Genomic DNA, 22,155 nt, shown 5'->3' with positions numbered 1-22,155 from the left:
CAGAAAAAAAGCTGTTGCTGTTGGAGAAGCCAGTGGCTGGAAGAAAAGGAACAAGGGTATGAAGGGCTGAGAAGATGGTCCTCCTTTTCCTCCTGGCCTGGCCTGGCCCTCACCTGCTAGGCCCATGGTTGTCACACTAGGCCCCTACCAGTGTGTGTGCCTGGGGGGCGATGGTAGTTGAGACTCAGCCCTGCTCACCAGCCCCGTGGTTGCCGTGCGTCTTGGGCTGCAGCATGAGCTCCTTACTGTGTGTTGGAGGACTGTCAGGAGTGTTCAACACAAGCGTGTTCAACCCACCAGAGCCAAACAGGGTTGTCTTTGTGTCTATCCCTCTCTGACCATTTAGAGTATAAGCTCCCTGTGGGCAGGCCACCCCGGAACTCGCCCGCCAGGGCCCCTTCACACTAATCGTAGAACCCTGTGTACAATAGGGGATCAAGTGCTGGATGCAGATTTTTTATTTTTATTTTTTTTCAATATATGAAATTTATTGTCACATTGGTTTCCATACAACACCCAGTGCTCATCCCAAAAGGTGCCCTCCTCAATACCCATCACCCACCCTCCCCTGGATGCAGAGTTTTTAAATTGGGCTCAGTGTGGTACAACATGGGAGCAAGTGTATTGTGGTGGCCTTTGGTGGTCTGTGCATCTGTCCCGGCCCCTCACCAGGAGTAGTGACACCGAGGTCCCGATGAGCTTAGAGTGTGCAGTGGCTGCCGAAAGCTGAGCGCCTCAGTGGCAGTCCCAGTGGGGTAAATGAGGGACATGATGTGTGTCCAGTGACCTAGAGTTAGTGTGGCTGTCCATCCTGTTTGTGGCTGTTTTCCCGGTATGGTTAATATTGCCCTTTTACTGTATTAAAAACATTCTGGTTTGGAAGATAAATTATGTGGTCTCCCCACTTACAGCTTCCTAGGCCCCTCTTTGTCACCCCATTGTGCTCAGGTGATGGGAGAGGATACATACGCCCCTTCTATTGGACACCTTTCCTGGGCATCAGGCATCAGTCTCAGGAGGGTGCCAGGAGATCGTGCCTTAGGAGGGATGGCTAAAGGGCTTGTTGGCTGGGCGTGTATGCCTCGAAGGCTGGCTTTGACCTTTTGGGGGACTGCCTGGTGGAGAGCCTTTGCAGATCCGCATGCCACCTCTGGGACCAGTGTGTGGAAATAACAAGGACACACGGCTCATCTCAGCCTAAGGAAGGGCTGTCCACCAGTGAAACTGACCTCCAGCTACAGAGGTGGCCTGGTGATGCAGTAAGTTGCCCAGCAACGGCAACGTTTAAGTAGAGGGGCTGTTAGAGAAAAGGGGGGATGTCAGCATTAAGGGGCGGGTTCCACCAGTTGTCCTAAGGTTCCTGCAGGCCCTAAAGCTTTATTCCCTCAGATTACTGGGGCAGAGACATTTGGACCTCTGATTTCTTTCCCCAACTTTGTTCCTAGAAGAGAAGACAAGTCAGCATATGTTGAAGTCCCCTCTGCATGGTGCGGGCTGGCACCGTGGGTTCTGGCCTCAGAGCATAACCTGGGGAGATAACCACATGTGGGGGTGCGTCTGGTCTGTGCCAGATACAGTGGCAGGGAGAGGAAATTCTAAAGTGAGAACCCTCAGAGTGTGCATCTGGGGTGGACCAAGGGTAAGGGAGAGGCGGGGGGGAAGGGGAGGGGGTGTTACTGGGTGGGAGGGTTGGATGGGATGTTCTCACAGGTGCCGCCAACTCTTGGGAGCCTGCTGGGCCTGGCACTAGGAGTCCCATCCCCTAGGGAGAGCCCTTTGCTGGTTCCATACCAATGGGTTTGTGTGTACCTCTGGGGAGCCAGTGGGGGAGGGTGCTAGCCTAGCCTGGGGCTCTGGGCCTCCTGCTCTGCCGTCTCCTGCCCTGCGGTTCTGACTGCCAGCCAGACTGCGATGAGACCACAGGGGTGAGTGGGGCCAGGCCAAAGCTGAGGGGACTGCAGAGCTAAGCTAGGTGCTATTTAATGTTGATGGAGCTCTCTTCCTTCAGACCCCTCTGGTCACTTGTCACGAAGGGGACTGGAGAGAGAGGTGGCTCAGAGTAGCTCTGTTCCTGGGTGCTGACTCCTGCTGGCACAGTTGGACTGTGTCTGGTATGGGTGCTCCAGCTGGGGGGCAGGCTGAGGGCAGAGCCTTGACCCACATGGTGGTACGTTGCTCTCTGTGGTCCCCTAGGTAGGCACCTGCCTGGGGCCTGCTTGGAATGGAGAAGGGACGTTTGTGGGGCTTGGGACTCTGAGCCCAGGATTTGCCCTCTTTTGGTATCTTCACCATGTCAGGACCACAGAGGTAGAGCAGTGCTGGGAAGCCTGGTGGGTTGGGAGTCGATGGGACTCTCTTACCCTCCACCCCACACCCAATCTCTAGGTGATAGTATGAGGCCAAGAAGCCACACTTGCATGGGGAGTTAGTATAGGGCAAAAGAATAAGGAGAGTCTCTGGAAGCTGGATTCTTTTTTTTTTTTTTTTAATTTTTTTTTTCAACGTTTATTTATTTTTGGGACAGAGAGAGACAGAGCATGAACGGGCGAGGGGCAGAGAGAGAGGGGGACACAGAATCGGAAACAGGCTCCAGGCTCTGAGCCATCAGCCCAGAGCCCGACGCGGGGCTCGAACTCACGGACCGCGAGATCGTGACCTGGCTGAAGTCGGACGCTTAACCGACTGCGCCACCCAGGCGCCCCTGGAAGCTGGATTCTTAAGAGAATCCCAGAGTTTTGGACCTGGCTGTGCCCTGCCAGTGTGGCTGGGATTACAAACTCACAGACTGTCTTGCGAAGCCCACCTTTGCTGCTGGTTGAACTGGATTCTTTCCCGTTGCTTGCTCCCCGTGTTTGTGGACAAGCCGGCCCTGCCTCTGCCCAGCTCTGTCTGGGCCCTGGGTTCCCAGAAGAATCCTGGTTAACTCCAGACTAACCGGCTTCCTTCCATAGGTGCCCCTCCCACCCCAACCTGCATTCCATACAAGCTGGGAGCTGGCTGGTGAAACCTGGCTTCTGCTCCCCAACCACACCACCCCCTGCCCCTGTGCCTGCCCCCAGTGTTTCCCTGGGGGAAACAGCAGCTTGAGTGGAGAAGATGGAGACATAGGAGTTCCCGGGATGATCACCTGGGCAGGGGCCAAGGAATGGGGGTCTTGGGGCTTAGACTGGGGGCTGGAAGATGGGACCCAGGCAGTAGGCGAAGCCAGCAAGGTCTGGGCCTGTTAGGTGGGCTCAGCTGCCAGGCAACTGTAAACCACTGTCAGAGTCCTGAAAACTGGGGTGTGGGCCCCCCCTTTTTACCTGCACTGCCTTTCTGGTTTTCCGTCTCCTGGGCTGTCCTGGAGAAGCCAAGAACTCAAGTTTCGGAGTCTGCCCCAGCCCACACCCCTACAGTCATCTGTGCACCATAGGTAAGGTGCAGGTGCAGGGGGTGCTCCCTCCCGGAGAGGACCCTGGAGCGGACACCCGGAGGCCAGCAAGTGTTCGTCGGTGTCCGTGGGAGTGGAGGTTCACTGCCACAGGATGGATTTCCCAGGGGAGCCGGTGATCTCTCTGTGTGGGGGACCCCAGAGGGCCCCTGGTGACACTCAAGAGTTGCTGCTACTGCCACCTTCCAGTCTTTGTCTCCTGAGCAGGGCTGCTCTCAAGGCTGGCCTGTGAGTGCCCTTGGTGATGGCACCCTCTGCAGGGTGCTGGGCCATGTGGATGCCTGACAGCAGACATCCTCAGTGATGTCTTGCTGTCCATCCGGGCAGGTTATGGACCTCCCTCCCCCCCCCCCCCCCAAGAAACGAGAGGGGTGGGTTCTTTTTTATTGACATCTTATCATGCCTTGATGACTGCCCCATCATTACCTCCTATTTCTGCAAGAGGTCAGCAGAACACATCTGCTTCAGCGGTCTGAATTCCAGGCGCCCTGCTGGGTTCTATTAGCATGGGCTTTACTTTACCCAGCCTGATCGCTAAGCCTGGCCTTTCTCTGGTCTCCTCATCCCCTCCAAGCACCTGGTATTTCTTTCCTCTCTCAGTCCTTAAAGGGATATAGGGTGCTTTCTGATTGGTTCTGTAGGCATAAGTCTGGTGTTGAGTAGAAACTTCAGCATATGGACCAGTGAAGAACATTTGGTTTTGGCTGGAATCCTGTCTGTAAAACGGGATTATTATTGCTCTCTGGGGTTGGCATGAGGTTTAAATGAGCTCTGTCCAGCATCTTCCTCCTTGGGCAGCACCTAATAATGTACCTGTTAGAGTCTTCCCTTTGTCCCCTGACTCACATACCTGAACCCAGGTACCAGGCATGTGGTACCTTGCCCAAGGCAGGTGGGGGGCAGGCGCGTGGTATTCAGCAGGGGCGTTTCCAGTCTTGGCATTAACCAGGAGGCTCACGGTTTTGTCTCCCTCCACAGCCTGGACGTGTCTCCTCAGGTAGAACCTGACCCAGCTGCTCTTCCTCACCACCTCCCCTGCTCCCCCTGTGCTACGGCCCCCCCCACTCCTGCTCCCACCGCTGCTCCCATGCTAAGCACTAACCTTTTTGCAGCCGCCTCCCCCGCTGCTGCCACTGCTGCTGCCGCCTCCGCCGCCCCTGAAGCCACCCCATCTGGATTCTTGGGTCTCACCAACCCGTTCCTCACCTCCATGCAGAGCAACCCTTTCTTCGAGGAACTCATAGCCGACATAGCACTAAACTCTCCTTCACCTGCTCCCTCTCTCCCCAGTGCCTCGAGGGCCAGCCCCACCCCCCTGGCCTCCCCTGGGAAAGCCCCGCCTGAGTGGGACGACACCTTCAACGTCTTTGCTGCCAGCAGGCTGCGTCCAGAGGCCAGGAGCAAGATCCTGGCCCCTGCAGGAGTGGGGCTGGATGTGACTGGGCTGCAAGACCAAGGCCGTGGGGCCATGACAATGAAGGCAGCTGAGCCCCGGGGGGACCCTGGGGGAGGAGGAAGAGGTGGGAGCAGCGTGTGGCTGGAGCCCAGGGTTCCTCTGGACTTGGGACTGGACCGCCAGAGCAAGAGCACGGCTGACCTGGGGCCCCTTGGGTCGATAGGGGCCGGCCTGCCCTCTACGTCAGCCCAGCTGCACCCGAGAGCCTCAGACTCTGAAGCAGACAGGGAGCCACCAGCCCCAGGAGGGGAAGCAGGGCAGAGTCCAGCAGACAGTGCGACGTCTCTGTTTAGCTCCCCAGAAGTGATCAGTGTGTGGGAAAGACTGCCTGGCCCAGACGACGCCCCTGAGGGCCAGGACGAGGCCTCCCAAGGCGAAGGCCAGCTTTTGCATGAGCTCAATACAGTGGAAGATTCATGGCCTTGGGATGTGGTCACCATTTCTCCTGCAGCTGAAATGTCTTCACCAGTCCTGCGGGGAGAGTCTGATGAGCTGCCTCCTCCCCAGATGCAGCCAGAGTCACCAGAAGCTGTGAGCCCCAAGGGGAGTGAGGGGCCTCCCCCACTGGAGCTGGAGCCAGAGCCTGAGCCAGAGCCCAAACCTGAGCAGGTGTTGGACAAGGAACTGCAGCCCAGCAGGCCACCTCCCAAGCCACCACGCCTCTTCACACCCTCAGATTCTCAGGAGGAGGAGGAGGCGGCCACGGCAGCTGCTGCAGGGGGGCTGAGAAGCAGGGGGGCAGAGACTGGAGGAGAAGACGACCTCCCAAGCATGCTGGTTGCTGGGCCACAGGAGGCCAAGGAGGAGGGCGAGGCCCCTGGGTCGGAGTCTGACAGCCATTCTTCCAGAACCCTGCTGGGTGGGCCAGGCCTGGAAGATGTAGTGGAGGGTGCCAGCCCTCCTGTGTCTGGGCCCTACTTATCCCTGCCCACTAGCTGCCCTGAGGGTCCTGCCCCCATACCCCATTACTCAAAGAGCTTGGCTCCTCAGAGTCAGCAGATCCGGGAGGCTCCAGAGAAAGGAGGGAGCCCTGAGGGTCCTGAGGCCCAGAGCCAAGGACCAGTGGGAGAGGGGCTTGGGCCCTTGCCAGGCAGCTCCCAACACACTGACCTCTGGGCGTCAGAGGAGGATGCCTTGAACCCCTTTTTGTCTCAAGGGAACCAAGACCCCCCCAGTCTCCCGTCCACATCCCCTCCAGGGTCCAGGGAATCTTCCATCCTCTCTGGTCCAGAAGAGCTGCCCACGCCCCCAGAGCCTGCTTTTCCACCGCCCCCTCTCCCGTCTTGGGCCGGCCACCGCCATGGGGAGCCCAGCCCTCCATGCTCTCCTCTGCCTGGAGCTCGGCCCCTGACTTCTTCCTCCCCACCCCCTGGGGAGCCAGCCTCCTCCCCTGGGGGCTCCCCTGCCCCACTTGGGGAGGACCACGCTGCAACCACCCCAGCCTCCCCGCTTGTGCTTCTGCCCTTGGAGACACGACCAGCTGAGGAGCCACAGCCCAGTGCCAGGTGAGCGGTGAGCTGCCACCCTGAGAATACACTGCAGGAGGAGATGGGTGGAGGGGGGCAAAGCAGCCCAGGGGCTAGGATGTTCACATTCCAGCCTCAGTCCTTCCAGGGGCAGATGAAGGGCTCCTTTACCCTGAAGCAGGATAGGGGAGGCTTTGAAGAAAGGAGCCCTTCTGTGGTACCTGCTCTGAAGCTGTCTCCTCCTTGGATCCTCGGGCAAGCAGAGGTGCAGGGGGTGAAGAATGGAGTGGGGAGAGCCAGTGTGGGCTGGCAGGGGAAGGGGGATGAGAGTTCAGGCATTCAGCTGCAAGGGAAGCTGGGTACTTGTCAAATGGGGGCCACATCCTCTGCAGCAGGCCCAGGGGAACAGGCTGTGGGAGGCAGAGAACCAGAGGAGGGACCGATACAGAGGTCCGTCGGAGAGAAAGCCCAAGAGCTATTTAGAGGACAGAAGAAAAACAAAAATACTCCCTCACTCAGAAGAAAGGGTCTGTAGCCCCTTCAGGTGCCTCATTGGTTTGCATCTGTGCCTTTTCAGGAGGTGGTCCTGATGTGCTTAGGACTGTGCTGAGTGGACACTGGATGCCTGTGTGACTGTGGTCACTGTGGCATTGGCCTGTTTGGGGAAGAATGATGAGGCTGTGACCTCACCAGGTTGACTGGTGCGGGGTGACCAGAGCTGAGGTCTGGAGACACAGATCACTTGGGGTCAATGGGGAGCAGTGAAGTCCAGAAGGATGCTAGTGCTCTAGGAGCCCTGAGTGAAGAAGTGGAGGGAGTAGAGGAGGCTGCTTTTTCTGCTGAACAGAGCAGGGTGAGAGTCTTGAGGAGCAGGACGGGCTCCTGGACTAGGGCCCCCAGCCTGCTGGCTCATACATTTAGTCTTCCGAATTCACTGAGCATCCACTGTGTGTCAGACACTAAACAGAGATCAAAGATATGCCTGGAGAGCTCCCAATCCAGTGAGCAAGACAGAAATGCACCCATGAAGAGCTGGCCTGTGGGGCCCATGCTGATGGAGGAGAAGTGGGAGGGAAGGAATCTGGGCTACCCTTGACTGCTGTTCCAGTGGTAGGTGGTGAGGGAGAGGGGGTGGTTACAGCTTCCTTGCTCTGATGACAGCGTCCTTACCTGGCCCTACTGTATTCCAGCCTCACTTCTAATTATACTCATTACCTTTAGGAAGCTTTATTACCTTCAGGGCTGGCTTCATGTCGAACTCAGCATGTTCCTTCATCATGAAGTAGATGGGCCACGTAGAGCTATCCCCATTTCTCAGATGAGGAAATGGGAGTTCTTGAGAGCTATGGGGTCCAGGGTCCCTCTTATGTGTGGGGGCAACCAGATTGAGAGCCCAGGACCCATTCAGGGTTTCTTTATGTCACCCCTCCCCAGGCACAGCCCATAGGTAGCATTAGAGCAGCTTTTAAGTTCCCATCCCTAATGCAAACTCTTAGGTGGGAAGAGATAGGTTGTTTACTGCTATCTGCCCCTTGCCTGGCCTCTCTACCACTCTTCCCAGGTTGTGAGACTGAATCCATGGCCCTATCCTGAGTAGCAGAGTTGACTTCTCTGGGTCTGGGCACTCCTTCCTCCAATGGAGCTCAGGGCCTTGGGCTAAGCCATTTTGCTTCCTACTTCTGAACAGTCCAAATTCTGGGGGCAGGTTAGTTGATTTGAGGGCCTGCTGCTTGCAGTTTGCATACCTGTCACAGGTACAGGGTGCTGGGGGATCCCAGAGCAGGGTCACTTTAGTCAGCTTGGGGGAATCGGGAAAGTTGCCCAGAGGAAGTGGCCTTGCATAGCTTTGAAACATGAATAGGAGTTAGTAGGCCAGCAGGTGAAGGGCCAGTGTTCCAGACAGAGGGACAGCTTTTATAAGAGCCTGCAGGTGAGAAAGAGCACATTTCCCGGGGTGTCGGCAGTGTGTGGGGAAGTAGAGACCCATCAGGAAAGGGCAGGGCCCATTCGTGTTAGAGATTGTGTTTTCTTATCTGATCTATTTAAGCCTTGGAGAGGCTGAGCTAGCTCACAGTCCCATAGCAGTACAGGGCATGGTTGGAGGTGGGCAAGACTCCCTTGGAGGACATGAGTTAGCAGTTGTAGCCGGAGGAAGTTTAGCTAGCACTGGCTCGGAGAGGAGGGGATGGGGTGAGAGAAGATGAGAGGGAGCAGGGCTTGATTTTTGTTAGTCCTGGAGCTGAGTGGGGGTGGGGTGGGGTGGGGGAGGAATCAGAGGGATTCCCAGGTGTCTGACTGGAGCCACCCACTGCTGGGAAGGACACAGAAAAGGACAGACAGGACAGACATGGAAGGGAGTATGATGCACCTGAACTGGCCCCGGTGTGGAGTGAGCCAGCCTCCAATTGTATGTGAGCCAGAGCTCGGGGGTGAGGTCTGGGCTGGAGCTGGACATTAGGGGTCGTGGGAGCCAAGGTGAGGAGGGGAGAGATCCAAGGGCAGACTAGCAGTTAAGACTGAGGAGGAGACCGTCAGAGGTCAGAAAACCAGATGGAGGTCTTGGAGGGAAATGAGGGAGAGCAAGCCAAAGGAAGGAGTGGTCCAAGTGTGAACTACACAGAGAAGTCAGTGAGTTGAGAACTGAGGGGTTGGTGGACTCAGCAGGAGCACTTGTGATGGGCCGGCGGGGCCAACGGCCCATTCTGATGGGTTGAGGAGTCACGAAAGGTAAGAACTTGCAGAGACAAAATGCAGTGTGCATGCTCTGGTGGGGCTGGGGGAGGAGGAAGGGGAGGTGGGGCATGACTCATGCAGAAACAGAGTCAAGGGAGGCCTGTGTAAATGCTGAAGGGAAGCAACCAGTAGAGAGAGGTGGGCAGCCAAGTGTTCTAGTTTGGCCAGGTCTTTCCTGGTTTGAGCACCCAAAGTCCCTCACCCTGGGAATCCTTAGTCCTGGGAAAATTGGGAAACTGGGAGAGTTGGTCAGATCCCTAGAGAAAGGTTACAGTATGGAAGAGGCGGGGAGGATGGGGGGGGGTGGCCCTGGCAAAGACTGGCTGTAGGTGCAGAGAATGCTGTGGGCTGGCCTCTGCCATCCCTGTGAAGGGGCAGGTCTTCTGAGGGAGTAAAATGGAGAGGGCACACAGGCAGTGAGGGAGGAGGAGGGGAGAGTTGCTGAGGAGTGCAAGGTGCAGCCGCCCCAAGGCTCTGGCTGTGTAGGGGACAGCCACCACCACGTGGTGGTTTGTGTCCAGCAGACCCGCTGGCCCCCCAGAGAAGGTGGCCCCGTGTTTTCGCTGCACTGCCCATCCCTCCTCATAAGGCATCTCCTTTCTGTGTCTGCAGCCCCCACCCTGTGAAGCCCCTCAGTGCTGCCCCTGTGGAGGGCAGCCCCGACAGGAAGCAGCCTCGCTCCAGTCTGAGCACAGCTCTGAGCAGTGGGCTGGAGAAGCTCAAGACCGTCACATCGGGCAGCGTTCAGCCTGTGGCTCCAGCCCCCCACGTTGGCCAGACTGTGGACGCCAAGCGGCTGAAGGTGAGGCCCGGCAGGATGCCAGGGTGTGTCAGACCGGATGTGTGGTGCCATGGAGAGAGATCTGGCGCCTGGAGGTCAGGAGCAGGGTGCTGGGCAGGGTGGAGCAAAGAGTGGGCCTGGTCCCCCACGCCAGAGCCCTGAAGCCAGTTAGGCTGTCTCTCGCACTGGAGACAGAGGCCGCTCCAGGGGCCTGTAGGAGTGAAACCCGGGTGTTGGTGGGTGGACAGGCAGGTAGGCCTGAGGCTGCTGCCCTGCTCATTCTCATTCCTGGCCTCAGGACTCGGGTGTGCTGGACCAGTCGGCCAAGTACTACCACCTGACCCACGACGAGCTCATCGGCCTGCTCTTGCAGCGGGAGCGGGAGCTGAGCCAGCGGGACGAGCATGTGCAGGAGCTGGAGAGCTACATTGACCGGCTGCTGGTGCGGATCATGGAGACCTCACCCACACTGCTGCAGATCCCCCCTGGCCCCCCAAAGTAGCCTTCCTCACCCCTGCCCCCGGGAGGGTCAGCGTGGACCCACTGCCCAAACAGGGCTTGCGCTGCCCTCCTTCCCGCTGAACTCACTCTCACCTGGGCAGGCTGCTGTCTGTCCTCTGTTGTCACTCCTTGCTCCTCTTCCCTTCTGCCTCCGTGGGGCTGCTGGAAGGGGGACCCTTTGGACTCCCATTGGAGGCATCAGGTTCCATGTACAACTTGTGTGTTTTGGGGAGCCCTCAGTCGTTCCCACCTGTCTATTTCCATATCCCTTAGTTTTAGGGGCTCCAGGGAATTGGAACAAAGAATTTAGTACTCGAGGGGGAGCAGGGGTGAGCTGCAATTTGATGTGGCATCTGGGACATACTTTATTACCCCACAACAATGGTCAGTCATTTTGTCCAAGGCTAAACCCTTGTCCTCCTCATCTGTCTTCAGCCCCTGGAGGGCTCCTAGCATTACTGGGGCTGTGGCTGTGGCAGGAACCAAGTTGCCCATTTTGGAGTTATGGGCACCTGGAGTCTCATGTCTGTTCCCTTGAGAGCAAGGAGCCTGTATGGTCTGGTCTCATCTCTGCTGTGTTCTGATTTTCGTGTGTTTCCAGCTGTTTGCAGAACGAGTGCCACGTGGACGGATGGGGATGATGTGTGTTCTCCAGGCCCCCCGCCCTGCCCTCCTCTTCTGATCTGTCCATTGAGTGTCATGTGTGAATGTATGGAGAGCTGGGGCAAGTGTGGGGAGAGCACCTCCTCACCTGCCTCCAAGCTGTGGGCCCCTCCAGGCCTCAGGGCTTTGGGCTGCTTGTGTTTGGGGATCAAGCCTCCATCTTTATTTTTGTTGCCTGTCCAGATGCCAAAACTCTGTGCTGCGGCAGGGTTTGCACTTTTGGAAACCAATTAAAATGTGCCTTTTGTGGGTGGGGTCAAGAGCCTCTGGATGCAGACCTCTCTCTCTCTGTTTGGTGTCCCCCTCCCTCCCTGTTGAGCACATGGGGCTGGATCTGTCAAAGCCCCGGACATGGGAGAGGAGGATGGTGAGACTCGCTGCACCCTGTGCCCCTCCCCCAGAGTTCAGTTAAGGGTCTGGTGAAGCTGCCACTGCTCCTTTAACTTTCCTGCCACCTTCTCTTCCTCCCTCAACCCCATTTGCGGAGGGTCCTGGGATAAAAACTACATTCTGGAAGTGGGAGGTCCCACTCTGCCCATACTTAGGAAAAAAGCCTTTGTTGCTCTCCTCTCCATCCACTGGCTGCTCTCCCAGCCTGTCCCTTCTGCCCCATGGCCTTGCCTGGCTTGGCTGCAGTGCACTTTGAAATGAAGTGTCTGTCTTTTGGCCCAGCCCTGGTTAGCTTGCAGAAAACATGGCCGGCTTCCCATGGCATCTACAGGGAACCTTTAGTGGCTCGCGTGCCCTGATTTAGCAAAAGTTTTGGGGTAAGGAGGTACTGAAGGAGGATACTTTTGGCCCAGGGAGGAGGTGAGAGCTCGTCTGGAATTACCTCTTCTTCCTGAGAGAGCCTATGGGATCTTTCCGACAGCCTTGGAAGGACGTGTGCTCTGTGGGTGATGTCTTCTGCCAGGATGAAGCAGAGGAGCCCCGACACATGGGGAAAGCCCCTGTAATGTTATCTACTTTAACGATCACTCATCAAAGCTGAGGAAGTGTCCCCAGGTGTCCAGATCTTGGGTCATGGTTTTTTGGGGGGTCAGTGCGGGTTGGGTAGGTATCTCTTCTGGGGGAAGGGGAGCACTCCTCTACTATATATTCTTCTGGGCTCTATTCATTACCAGCCCTGACCCTGATCTTCCACTCATCCTTGATTGTGGGCCTCCAAAATGCCCAGGGCAAGGATGTCTTCAGAAGAGCTTTGAGTTGAAGCCCAAGGTTCTTGTTGGATGTTTCTGCTCCTGGCCACGACTTGGAGAGTTGCAGGTGGGGTGGGCAGAGAGCAGGCACAGTTCTGCTTTGCTGTTTGTCTTCCTAGTTGTAACTCCTGTTTATAAAGAGCTTGTTCTTCATGTTTTGAGCACTTTATGAAGAATAAAAAGTTCATATACTGCAGGTGGCTCTATTGTGTTCCTGTTTTGACAAACGTATGAAGGAGGCTTCCTGGGGGAAAAGGCGGGTAATGGGGTTTTGGATGTCATTGCCCCCATCTTAACATCAGGGGCAGCAGCACAGCATTGACAGGTGGCATGGACTCGGTCTTTTCTTTGCCGAGATACCCACATTTATTGAGCACTGTGGGGGAATACAGAGGGTAAAAGACTTGATTCTTAATGTGAAAGCACGTAGTCTAGTAGCAAATGATACAAATCCAAGATACAAATGGTTCTTCATAGCTAGCTAGAATCTCTCTCTAGCTTTAGGAATCGTCTGTTTCTTGTGGATTTTGTTGGTGGATGAGGAACTGGCTGATACAAATCATGCATTGTCCAGAAAGACATGAGCAGGCATGAGCCAATACTGCACCTCACTTTGAGACTAGAGAGACCCAAAGTGGGATTCCCTAGGATCAAAACTATTTCTACTTCCCTCTTGGGTAGCTTCCTTCCCTTCCTGCCAGCCTGACACACTGACCAGATAATTCATCTGGGAATCTTCTACTCCGTTCTGCACAAGTGTGTTTATTATTCTTGCTTGCATCCTGTTCTACGATATGCAGCACTCCTTCTTACCTAACGTCCTTGTAGTGCTTAATAAACATTACTGAACCCCACTCCCCACTCCCACTTCTCTTCCTGCCTGGGAATTAGGCTGAGGAGGATCTTCCTTAGTTGGGCAAAGGAAGTGGAAGCCGCCAGGGCTCTGAAGCTCCCACTATTTAATTCACACAGTCAATACATATTTGAGTCCCTGTTGGTAGTCCTCCCAAGCCTGGCACTGAGGACTCAGCAGTGAATCAAAAGGTCATACTTCCTGTCTCATGGACCTAACTAACAGTGGGAACTACATAGGCAAAGCCATAAATAATTAAAAGTGCGAGGGCTGCAAGGGAGAAGTGCTGGATACTAATAGGAGCATATAGCGGATTTTGTGGAAGTAGGGTGATGGATCGGGAAATGCGATGTTTAGGCTGAGGTCGGGAGAGCCAGAGTCAGGCAAAGACAAAAAAGTTAAGAGTTTTCTGGGTACAGAATGTTCAAGGGTCAGAGGTGGGAAGCACCCCAGCATGTTCCTGTACTCAGTGTCAGGATGGCTGGAGAGCACAAGGGGAGGGGCAGGGTGGCGGCAGAAGAAACTGCATGAAGACTCCGCAGTGCAAGTCTTTGCAGGAAGCCTTTCGAGATTAACCCGGAGCCTTTGCGCATCTGGTCCCGGGTCGGACCCGCTTGAGTAGGGCTCTTTCGGACTAGAGCTCCGGGAGCGACGCCCTCTGCAGCAAGTGAAACTTCTAGGGGCAGGTAACCAGCGAGGGGGAGCCCTGTGGCCCCCTATCGGGACCTTAGAGTCGTACACGCACGCTTTTCCCATATTGCCTAGCCCTTCAGAACTGGCAGCAGGAACGGAGATCGGGTTTGAGTCAGTTCAACTCTCCGCAGTCTAGGGTTGGCAAGCGCCGTGACTAGAAAAACTACACTCCCCACAATCCCTTGCGCCCCCGGCTCGCTGCGGTTGCTTATGGCCAATCGGGAGAAGCAGCTGTGGCGGGGGCCGAGGAGGGACATTTTAAAAGGGCCGGAGATTGCAGGCGTCAGTGGTCATGGCGGATACAGCGACTACAGCATCGGCGGCGGCGGCTAGTGCCGCTAACACCTCGACCGATGCACCTCCTTTCCAGCTGGGCAAACCTCGCTTCCAGCAGGTGAGGACGGAGCTATGGTCTGAAGGTCGGCGGGTGGCACAGGGAGGGCGGCACACCCCTCTCCCAAATCCCCTTTAGTCCTGGGGTCCTCCGACCCGCGGCTACTGGGGAGCCTGCAGCTACTGCCTCGGGGACCTCGACCACAGCCATCTCTTTCCCATTGGCGAGCAGAGTGGGCGAGGACTCCCACTTTGGCTCCCTATTGGCCGCCGGTGCCGTCACTCCTCGGTTGCCCGCGCCCTCCACCTTTCCCGCCCGAGGCGCTCTGTGATTGGCCACTGACAGTCGCGGCCAGGAATCCGGGCGCCCCGGGTCCGAGCGGCTTCTGCAGGGTCGCTTTGAGCTGTGCAGCCAGCCACTCGCGGCGGAAAGTTCGAGCCCGGCTCTGGATGACAAGTTGGCGTGGCGGAGATGCCTTCTAACTTTCCCTGGGTGGGGATGACGTTCTTTCCGAGATGCTGGCGGAGCCCCTGGGCAGTGTCTGACCCTGCGGTCATGCTGCCAGCCCTTGACCCCAAGCCAGGTCCGCTGTGCTCGATGGTTTAGGGCCACGGGCCGAGGGGTCCCCGCGACCTGGCGACCCCTTTCCCCTCCAATGGGGGATTCGCTGATGCGAGTCGGCCGGCTGGTGCCCTGCCGGGGATGGAAGGAGGACGTGCGGGGAGAGCCGGGTGCGGAGGAAACGCTGTGTCATCCCCTGGGGCCGCGGGCTGTTGGAAGAGTCCGCGTCCCTGGGAGCCCGCTTCAGCTCCTCCCCCGGAGCGACCTCCGAGGAAGGTCTCTGGGACCCGGGCCCTGGCGCCGCCGAGGGCTCGGCTCTTTGGACCTGGTCGGGCTCTTCGGAGCATGGTGACAGTGGCCTTTTTACCCGGGGACTCCCGACAGGGCGTGACTAACTCGTCCTCGGCCACGGAGATGGGGATCGAACCCATAGCCTGGACGTGCGACCAGTGCTGAAGGCTTGGAGGGGCCGTTCCCACGCTGCGGGCCGCCTCGTACCCTCCTTCCTCCACTACCTCCAGCCAGCGCGGAGGAAGTGGACTTTATTAGGAAAAGGGCAAAGAGGCTCGGCTGAAGTGAACTGGGTTTGCCTTGGGTGGGGGGCAGCGGAGGCGGACAGAAAGAAGTTTGCAGGAAGAAAGGAAATTGTACAAGGTCGGTGAGGTGGTGGATTTTTTGTGTGTGTTTTGTGGGGTTTTTTTGTTTTGTTTTGTTTTTTGGTGGTAGTGGTTGTGTGGGAGAGGGACTGGTTCCCGCAAAGTGGTGCACCGAGCTTCACTGATACTTAAGGAATTAAGCCCCTGAGCCTTCTGAAAACAATGCCCTCACTGTTTTAAAACAGGACTTTAATTCCTTAAAAAAAATTAAGCCATCTCAGCATGTAGGTGTCAGAGCAAGACTGGCATCTTCCTGCCAGTGTAGGGTGCTGTCTAGGAGGAGACTGTCAGGGGTGCCTCTCCCAGAACTTGAATGACCCTTCTTTTGGCTGGCCCCCTTTCCCAGCCCTCCACACACGTACCACTCATCCTTTAAGGATCAGCTAGGCCTCCTACTCTGGAAACATTTCCTCTCTTCTTCCATATATTACCCCTGGTGGGACCAGGTCACTGACTCTTTCCTGACCCCCCTTTTTGGCCACCCCAAGTGGGATCCTCTTAGGTTAGCCTTTAGTGACAGTCTGTCCGTGTCGCTCTAATACTTGTTCTCCTCACCCCTTGTGTGCATCTTTTGAGAGAAGGGGCTGGTCTTGCCCTCCTTTGTCTCTGTCTTACCCCGAGGTGGGGCTAGACACATGGTGATGTGCTGAATAAAGACTTGTGGGTTGTCTTTTTCGGGGACCTGTTCTGGGACATTGAGTCACACAACACACAGTTATTGAGAACTTCCCAGTGGCTTTAATGACTGAGCCCTTTGCTGTGATCACCGCTGGAGCCATATATGCACATTTGAGATTACTCCAGTCATTGCTGGTATCTGTTTTTGGCACCGCTCTTGAGGGCAATAAGAGTGTTTGTTGTATTTGCTTTGGCAGCAGCCCTCCTCCAGCGTAGTGACTTGCATAAAGCATAGTGCAAGTGATTGTCCATGTTAAGGAACTTCCCACCGTTGCCCGTGCCCCCTCCTGCTCCTTCCACACCACTCCCTGCTGTGCGAGCAGCCCAACCTGCCACCCAGTTGACTCCCAAGAGACCTGCGAGTCCCCTGCATACTTCCCTTTCCCTCACCCTCTAAACACAACCAGAGGCCCAGTGTTCTCGTCTCTTGAAACAGCTCTCAAATTCACCGGATTCCCTGCTGGAATCCTGGATCAAGCCGCCATTATCTATCTCCTGAGCCACTGTGGAAGCCTAACAGGTCTCCCTGCTTCCACTCTGGCCCCCTTCCAATCCCATCCTTCTTTCACTTGGCAGCCTCAACAACGCAGGTCTGATCAGGTGACTCCCTCCCCTCCCCCCACCACACACTTAAACACTCTCCAGTGGCTTCCCCTCCTTCTGAGATAAAGACCTCCCTTTTGAAGAGGCCCCAAAAGCCCACATGGCCCACCCATGCTGACTTCTTCTTCCTGAAATCAGACCCCCTCCTTCCCCCTCTCTCCTATCACACTGGCTGCTTTCAGCCACTTGAACTCTGAGTGGTTCATAATCCGGGGCCCAATTCCCAGAGCCCACGCCACGGACACCACCCTCAGTCCCCAAGTAGTCTCATCGCTTTCTTCAAGACTGGGTGCAGGGAGTTCTCTTCTTACTCCCTAGAGTCGCCTCAGGACCCTTCTTTCCATCCTTCAAAGTTCTCTGTGCAGGAGGGCTGGGGAATAAAGGACACTGACCAGTGTCAGAGGGTGAAGAGAGATGGCTTGCCCTGCTGGGCTTTGGTCTGTGACCATCTTTCTTCCCATAAGATGATGATAACAGCCAAGCATCATTCCAGGCTTTTGGCATATTGGCTTATTTAATTTTCACAACTCCATGAGACAGATAGGTGAGGGAGCTGCCACACACACAGATTAACTCACTTCCCAGGCAGTCTGGCTCCAGAGTCCTTGTTTGTTGGTTTATTGTTAACATTTTTTTTAGTGTTTATTTATTTTTGAAAGAAAGAGAGAGTAAGGGAGGGGCAGAGAGAGAGAGGGAGACAAGAGGATCTGAAGCAGGTTCTGGGCTCTGAGCTGTCAGCACAGAGCCCGATGTGAGGCTCAAACCCACTAACTGTGAGATCATGACCTGAACCGAAGTCAGACGCTGAAGCAACTGAGCCACCCAGGTACCTCTTATTGTCAACCTTTTTATTAAGGTTTTCAGACTTTCAAAAGTGGAGACAGTCGTCAAAGAAGAGCCCACCCATCACTGAGCTTCAACAATTGCCACTGTGAGGCTAGCCTCATTTCATGTATATGCCTCCAATCCCAACCAATGAATTATTAAAAAAAATTTTTTTTTTTACATTTATTTATTTTTGAGAAACAGAGTGAGACAAAGCATGAGCGGGGGAGGGGCAGAGAGAGAAGGAGACACAGAATCTGAAGCAGGCTCCAGGCTCTGAGCAAGCGGTCAGCACAGAGCCTGATTCGGGGCTCGAACCCACAAACTGTGAGATCGTGACCTGAGCTAAAGTCGGACGCTCAACTGACTGAGCCACCCAGGTTCCCCCAATGAATTATTATTTTTTTTTTAATTTTTTTTCAACGTTTATTTATTTTTGGGACAGAGAGAGACAGAGCATGAACAGGGGAGGGGCAGAGAGAGAGGGAGACACAGAATCGGAAACAGGCTCCAGGCTCTGAGCCATCAGCCCAGAGCCTGACGCGGGGCTCGAACTCACGGACCGCGAGATCGTGACCTGGCTGAAGTCGGACGCTTAACCGACTGCGCCACCCAGGCGCCCCCCCAATGAATTATTTTAAAGCAATGCCCAGACAACCCATCATTTCATTGTACCAGCTAGTAGATAGCTGTAAAAAATAAGGACTTAAAAAAATGTTTATTTATTTACTTTTGAGAGAGAGAAAGAGCAGTGAAGAGCCTGATGTGGGATTTGATCTCATGACCATGAAATCAAGAGTCAAACGCTTAACTGACTGAGCCACCCAGCCATCCCAGGACTTTTTCTAAATAATTTTTTTTTTTTACTTCAGAATAATTTTTTTTCCCATTAAATAAAGCTTTGGGTATTTCATAATCCCAGTTTTATTTATTTATTTTTAGTTAATAATTAATTTTTAAATTTATATCCAAGTTTGTTAGTGCAACAATATAGTGCAACAATGATTTCAGGAGTAGATTCCTTAATGCCCTTTACCCATTTAGCCCTTACCCCAACCCCTCCAGCAGCCCTCTGTTCTCTATATTTAAGAGTCTCTTATGTTTTGTCCCCCTCCCTGTTTTTATATTATTTTTGCTTCCCTTCCCTTATGTCCATCTGTTTTGTATCTTAAAGTCCTCATATGAATGAGGTCATATGATATTTGTCTTTCTCCAACTAATTTTGCTTAGCATAGTACCCTCTAGTTCCATCCACGTAATTGCAAATGGCAAGATTTCATTCTTGATTGCCGAGTAATACTCCATTGTATGTATATACCACATCTTCTTTATCCATTCATCTGTCAATGGACCTTTGGGCTCTTTCCATACTTTGGCTATTGTTGGTTGATAGTGCTGCTATAAACATTGGGGTGCATGTGCTCCTTCGAAACAACACACCTGTATCCTTTGGATAAATCCCTAGTAGTGCAATTCCTGGGTTGTAGGGTAGTTCTACTTTTAATTTTTTGAGGAACCTCCATACCGTTTTCCAGAGTGGCTGCACCAGTTTCTTCAGAATATTTGTAGATTTATGGAAGTCAAAAAGCACAGAATTCCGGTATAACTCTCACCTAGTTTCCCCTAATGTTATCATCTCATGGTACAGTTGACAACTGACCATGGTACAATTGTCAAAACTGAGTGTTGGAACATTACTATTAACTATACTCCCAGACTTTATTGGATCTCACTATTTTTTACACTAATATTCCTTTTTCTGTTCCAGGATCCAATCCATGATCCCACATTACATTTAGTTTTCATGTCTCCTTAGCCTCCTCTGGTCTATGACAGCTTCTCAGACTTTACTTGTTTTTGATGACCTTGGCAGCTTTGAGGAGTACTGGTCAGGTATTTTGTAGACTATCTCTCAATTTGCTGTCTCTCATGGCTAGACTGAAGATGCATTTTGGGGGAAGAATATCACAGGTGTGAAGTGCTTTCTTTCTCACATGGTATCAGAGGGTTGTTTTTTTTTTTTTTTTTTTTAACATAACCACAATACCATTAACACACCTAAAATTATTGTTTCTTAACATCTTCAAACCAGTTACTATTTGTCTTAGTCTGTTTGGGCTGTTATAACAAAATACCATAGATTGGGTAGCATACAAACAATATAAATGTACTTTTCACTGTTCTGGAAGCTGGAAGTTCCAGATCAAGGTGCTGGCAAACTGATGAAAGCCAGTTTTCTGGTTCATAGATAGCAGCACTTTGTAGTTGCAGCACTGCATGACATAAGGGTAGAGAGATCTCCATGGGGTCTCTTTTATAAGGGCACTAATCTCGTTCATGAGGGTTCTGCCCTCATTACCTCAGTATCTCTCAAAGGCCCACCACCTAATACCATCACTTAACCTCACACTGGAGGTTAAGCTTCAACATATGACTTTTGAGGGGACACAATATTGCACTATTCACATTTCTGTGATTATCATGTCATGTTTTAAATAATTGATTTGCCTGAATCAGGAACATACATATATGTTCCATACATTATATTACATTATATTTGACTGATAAACCTCTTCTAATCTATTGGTTCTCCTTCTCTCTCTCTTTTTTTTTTTTTTTCCCATTTGTTGAAGAAACTAGATTGTTTGCCTTGTAGAGTCCCTCATTCTGAATATGGCTGATGGCTGATCTGTGGTATTATTTAACATGTTCTTCTGTCCCCTGTTGTTGCTATAAACTTGAAGTCCATGCTTTAACCGCTGCGCCATATTGCTTGGTGAAGGGGAGAAAGATAATAGGACGGCTCCTGGGGAAGCTCTGTGACCTGACTGTGCTCTCTTTCCTCCTCCTTTTCTGCTCATTTCCTCTTCTGAAGTTGTTTTTTCTTTTCTTCAGGCCCAGACACCATTTTGGCAAGTCAGGTCCTAGGACAGGGAGCTAACATATGTGCTTCTTCCCATTTGCGTTTCAGTCTATCCAGATCCAGAAATAAGTTGTGTTTTGTTTTTAAAGTTCCTTTTACTCTTCCTTTGCCTGAGTCATTTACCTAGCTGACTGGGGGTGTGAGTGTGCTGTGTTTGTGCATGGGAAATCCAGAAATCCACTGAGGCAGCAGAGCAGATGGGTTGCACGAGGCTCCCTCGGGGGAGGAGGAGCTGGCTGGACAGGAAAGTGCACTCTTCACTTCTAGGAAGAAAGCTGTGTGTGGGCTGAGAGTTGGAAGGCAGTAGGGAGATTTCTTATGGAGTTTGCCTGAACTCAAGTTCCAGGATGAAAATGCCTTGCAGGTAGTTATGTTTTAATTGTTTCCATCCTATAGGCTGGAGAGTGACTGTTTCCGAGGCTGGTCCTGGAGCTGGTTTGTGCTGTGGACAAGGTCAACACCTTCTAGTCCAGTGGCTCTCAATCCCTGCTGCACATTTGAATCACCTGGGCAGGGTTTTAAATGGACACCAATGCCTGGAGCCCACCCCAGCCAATAGAATTTGAATCCCTGAGTGGAAGACCTTGTTTGGGGATACCCAGGTCGTGCAGCCTGGCTGAGGACTACTGAGCTGGCCCAGCCTTTTTGCCTTTGGGCTATAGGTTCAGTGCGTATTTTATTCCTGATCTGGAAGAGCCCTGACTTAGAGGTCTGGGTATAGAAGGACAGTCAGTTTCTTTCAGGCCTTGGCCCTCAGCTGCTGCTCCCTAGCCGCCTCTCCCCAGGGGGTGTAGAGGTGAGACTGTCTGTGCTGCAGGTCCTGCTGAGAATGAGATGACTCACCTCTCTTGGGAAGGGAAAGAGAAGGAATCACTGGGCTGACTCATTCTTCCGGTAAAGAAAACGGAATTGAAAAGTATCCACGATTGATTGGGTAAAGATGGGGGCTGAATTTTGGAGGGGAGAGGAAGCCCATACATTTAAAACTTTTGAGAAAATAAAAATTAACTTAGACAGAGAAAGTAAAACCCTTTGTTGCCATTTTTCAGTCTGGGGAGGACAGACTTATAAGCCCCCTCTCTACAAAGAATCAGTGTTTCTCACAAGGGTATAAAGTTTCCCAGTGACTTACTTCTTTGAACACTACTCTTCCATACTCGCTGAGAAATCGCATTCTCCAAGATCATAGATTGCCAGAAACTTTGCTGTTTAAAATAATGTCAGTAGGAATGAAACATCCACCTCTTGATAGGTGGGTCGAAGTCACTTTGACTTAGAGAACTAACCCAAGTGGAATAGTTTCTGGACATAACATTCCATATTTATCTTGATTTTATAGTTTCTAAGGAAACAAGATCCAGTGCCCATTTCTCAGTATAGACCTAGATGGACCCTTTACCTCATAGATGTGCTTTGCTTTGAGACTATTAAAGCACCACGTCATTTAAATTTTACTCTACCTTTCTCCAGAATTCTGTACTAACCCTATTTTCCCCTTTGTTTGGTGACATGCCCCATGGTTCCTCCGCTGTGTGGCCTCTCCCTTGTTGCAGTGAGTCAGTAGATGTGACTTTGTCAGACTATGTGTTTGTCCCTGGGGGTCTTAGGCTGATTGGATTAGTACATTGTCATCTGTGCTTGCGATTTATAACTCAGAACTCCTTTCCTGAATCTCAGGCCTGTCTTTCCAGTGTTTATTGAAATTACATCTGGAAGGCCCTTTAAGTATTTCAAACTCACATGACCAATACAGAACTTTTATCTTCCCCTCCACTAAGTCAGTATGCTTCTTGTTTTCCT

General features: G+C 53.1%; 2 protein-coding genes across 9 annotated transcripts in view; both read left to right on the top strand.

Moving 5' to 3' along the window:
• RAB11FIP5 (RAB11 family interacting protein 5) overlaps positions 1–12,425 on the top strand; it is a 38,061-nt gene extending 25,636 nt beyond the window's left edge. For 2 of the 3 annotated variants that reach the window (XM_030310841.1, XM_030310842.1), the window contains exons 4-6: positions 4,721–6,391; positions 9,698–9,887; positions 10,165–12,425. In XM_030310841.1, the coding sequence (XP_030166701.1) occupies positions 4,721–6,391; positions 9,698–9,887; positions 10,165–10,368 (2,065 nt within the window). In that variant the 3' untranslated portion in view covers positions 10,369–12,425. The remainder of the gene's footprint in view (positions 1–4,720; positions 6,392–9,697; positions 9,888–10,164) is intronic. The other variant, XM_030310843.1, reaches the window with a different exon arrangement.
• Positions 12,426–14,025: 1,600 nt separating this feature from the next.
• The window catches only part of SFXN5 (sideroflexin 5), a 116,710-nt gene continuing 108,580 nt past the window's right edge, over positions 14,026–22,155 (top strand). For all 6 annotated transcript variants that reach the window (XM_030310847.1, XM_030310848.1, XM_030310846.1 and 3 more), the window contains exon 1: positions 14,026–14,169. In XM_030310847.1, coding sequence (XP_030166707.1) covers positions 14,068–14,169 — 102 coding nt within the window. In that variant the 5' untranslated portion in view covers positions 14,026–14,067. The remainder of the gene's footprint in view (positions 14,170–22,155) is intronic.

Source organism: Lynx canadensis, chromosome A3 (assembly GCF_007474595.2).
Source record: "Lynx canadensis isolate LIC74 chromosome A3, mLynCan4.pri.v2, whole genome shotgun sequence".
Taxonomy (NCBI): Eukaryota; Metazoa; Chordata; class Mammalia; order Carnivora; family Felidae; genus Lynx; species Lynx canadensis.
The sequence above is the reverse complement of the archived record's forward strand: the minus strand, read 5'-3'. Positions and strand labels throughout refer to the sequence as shown.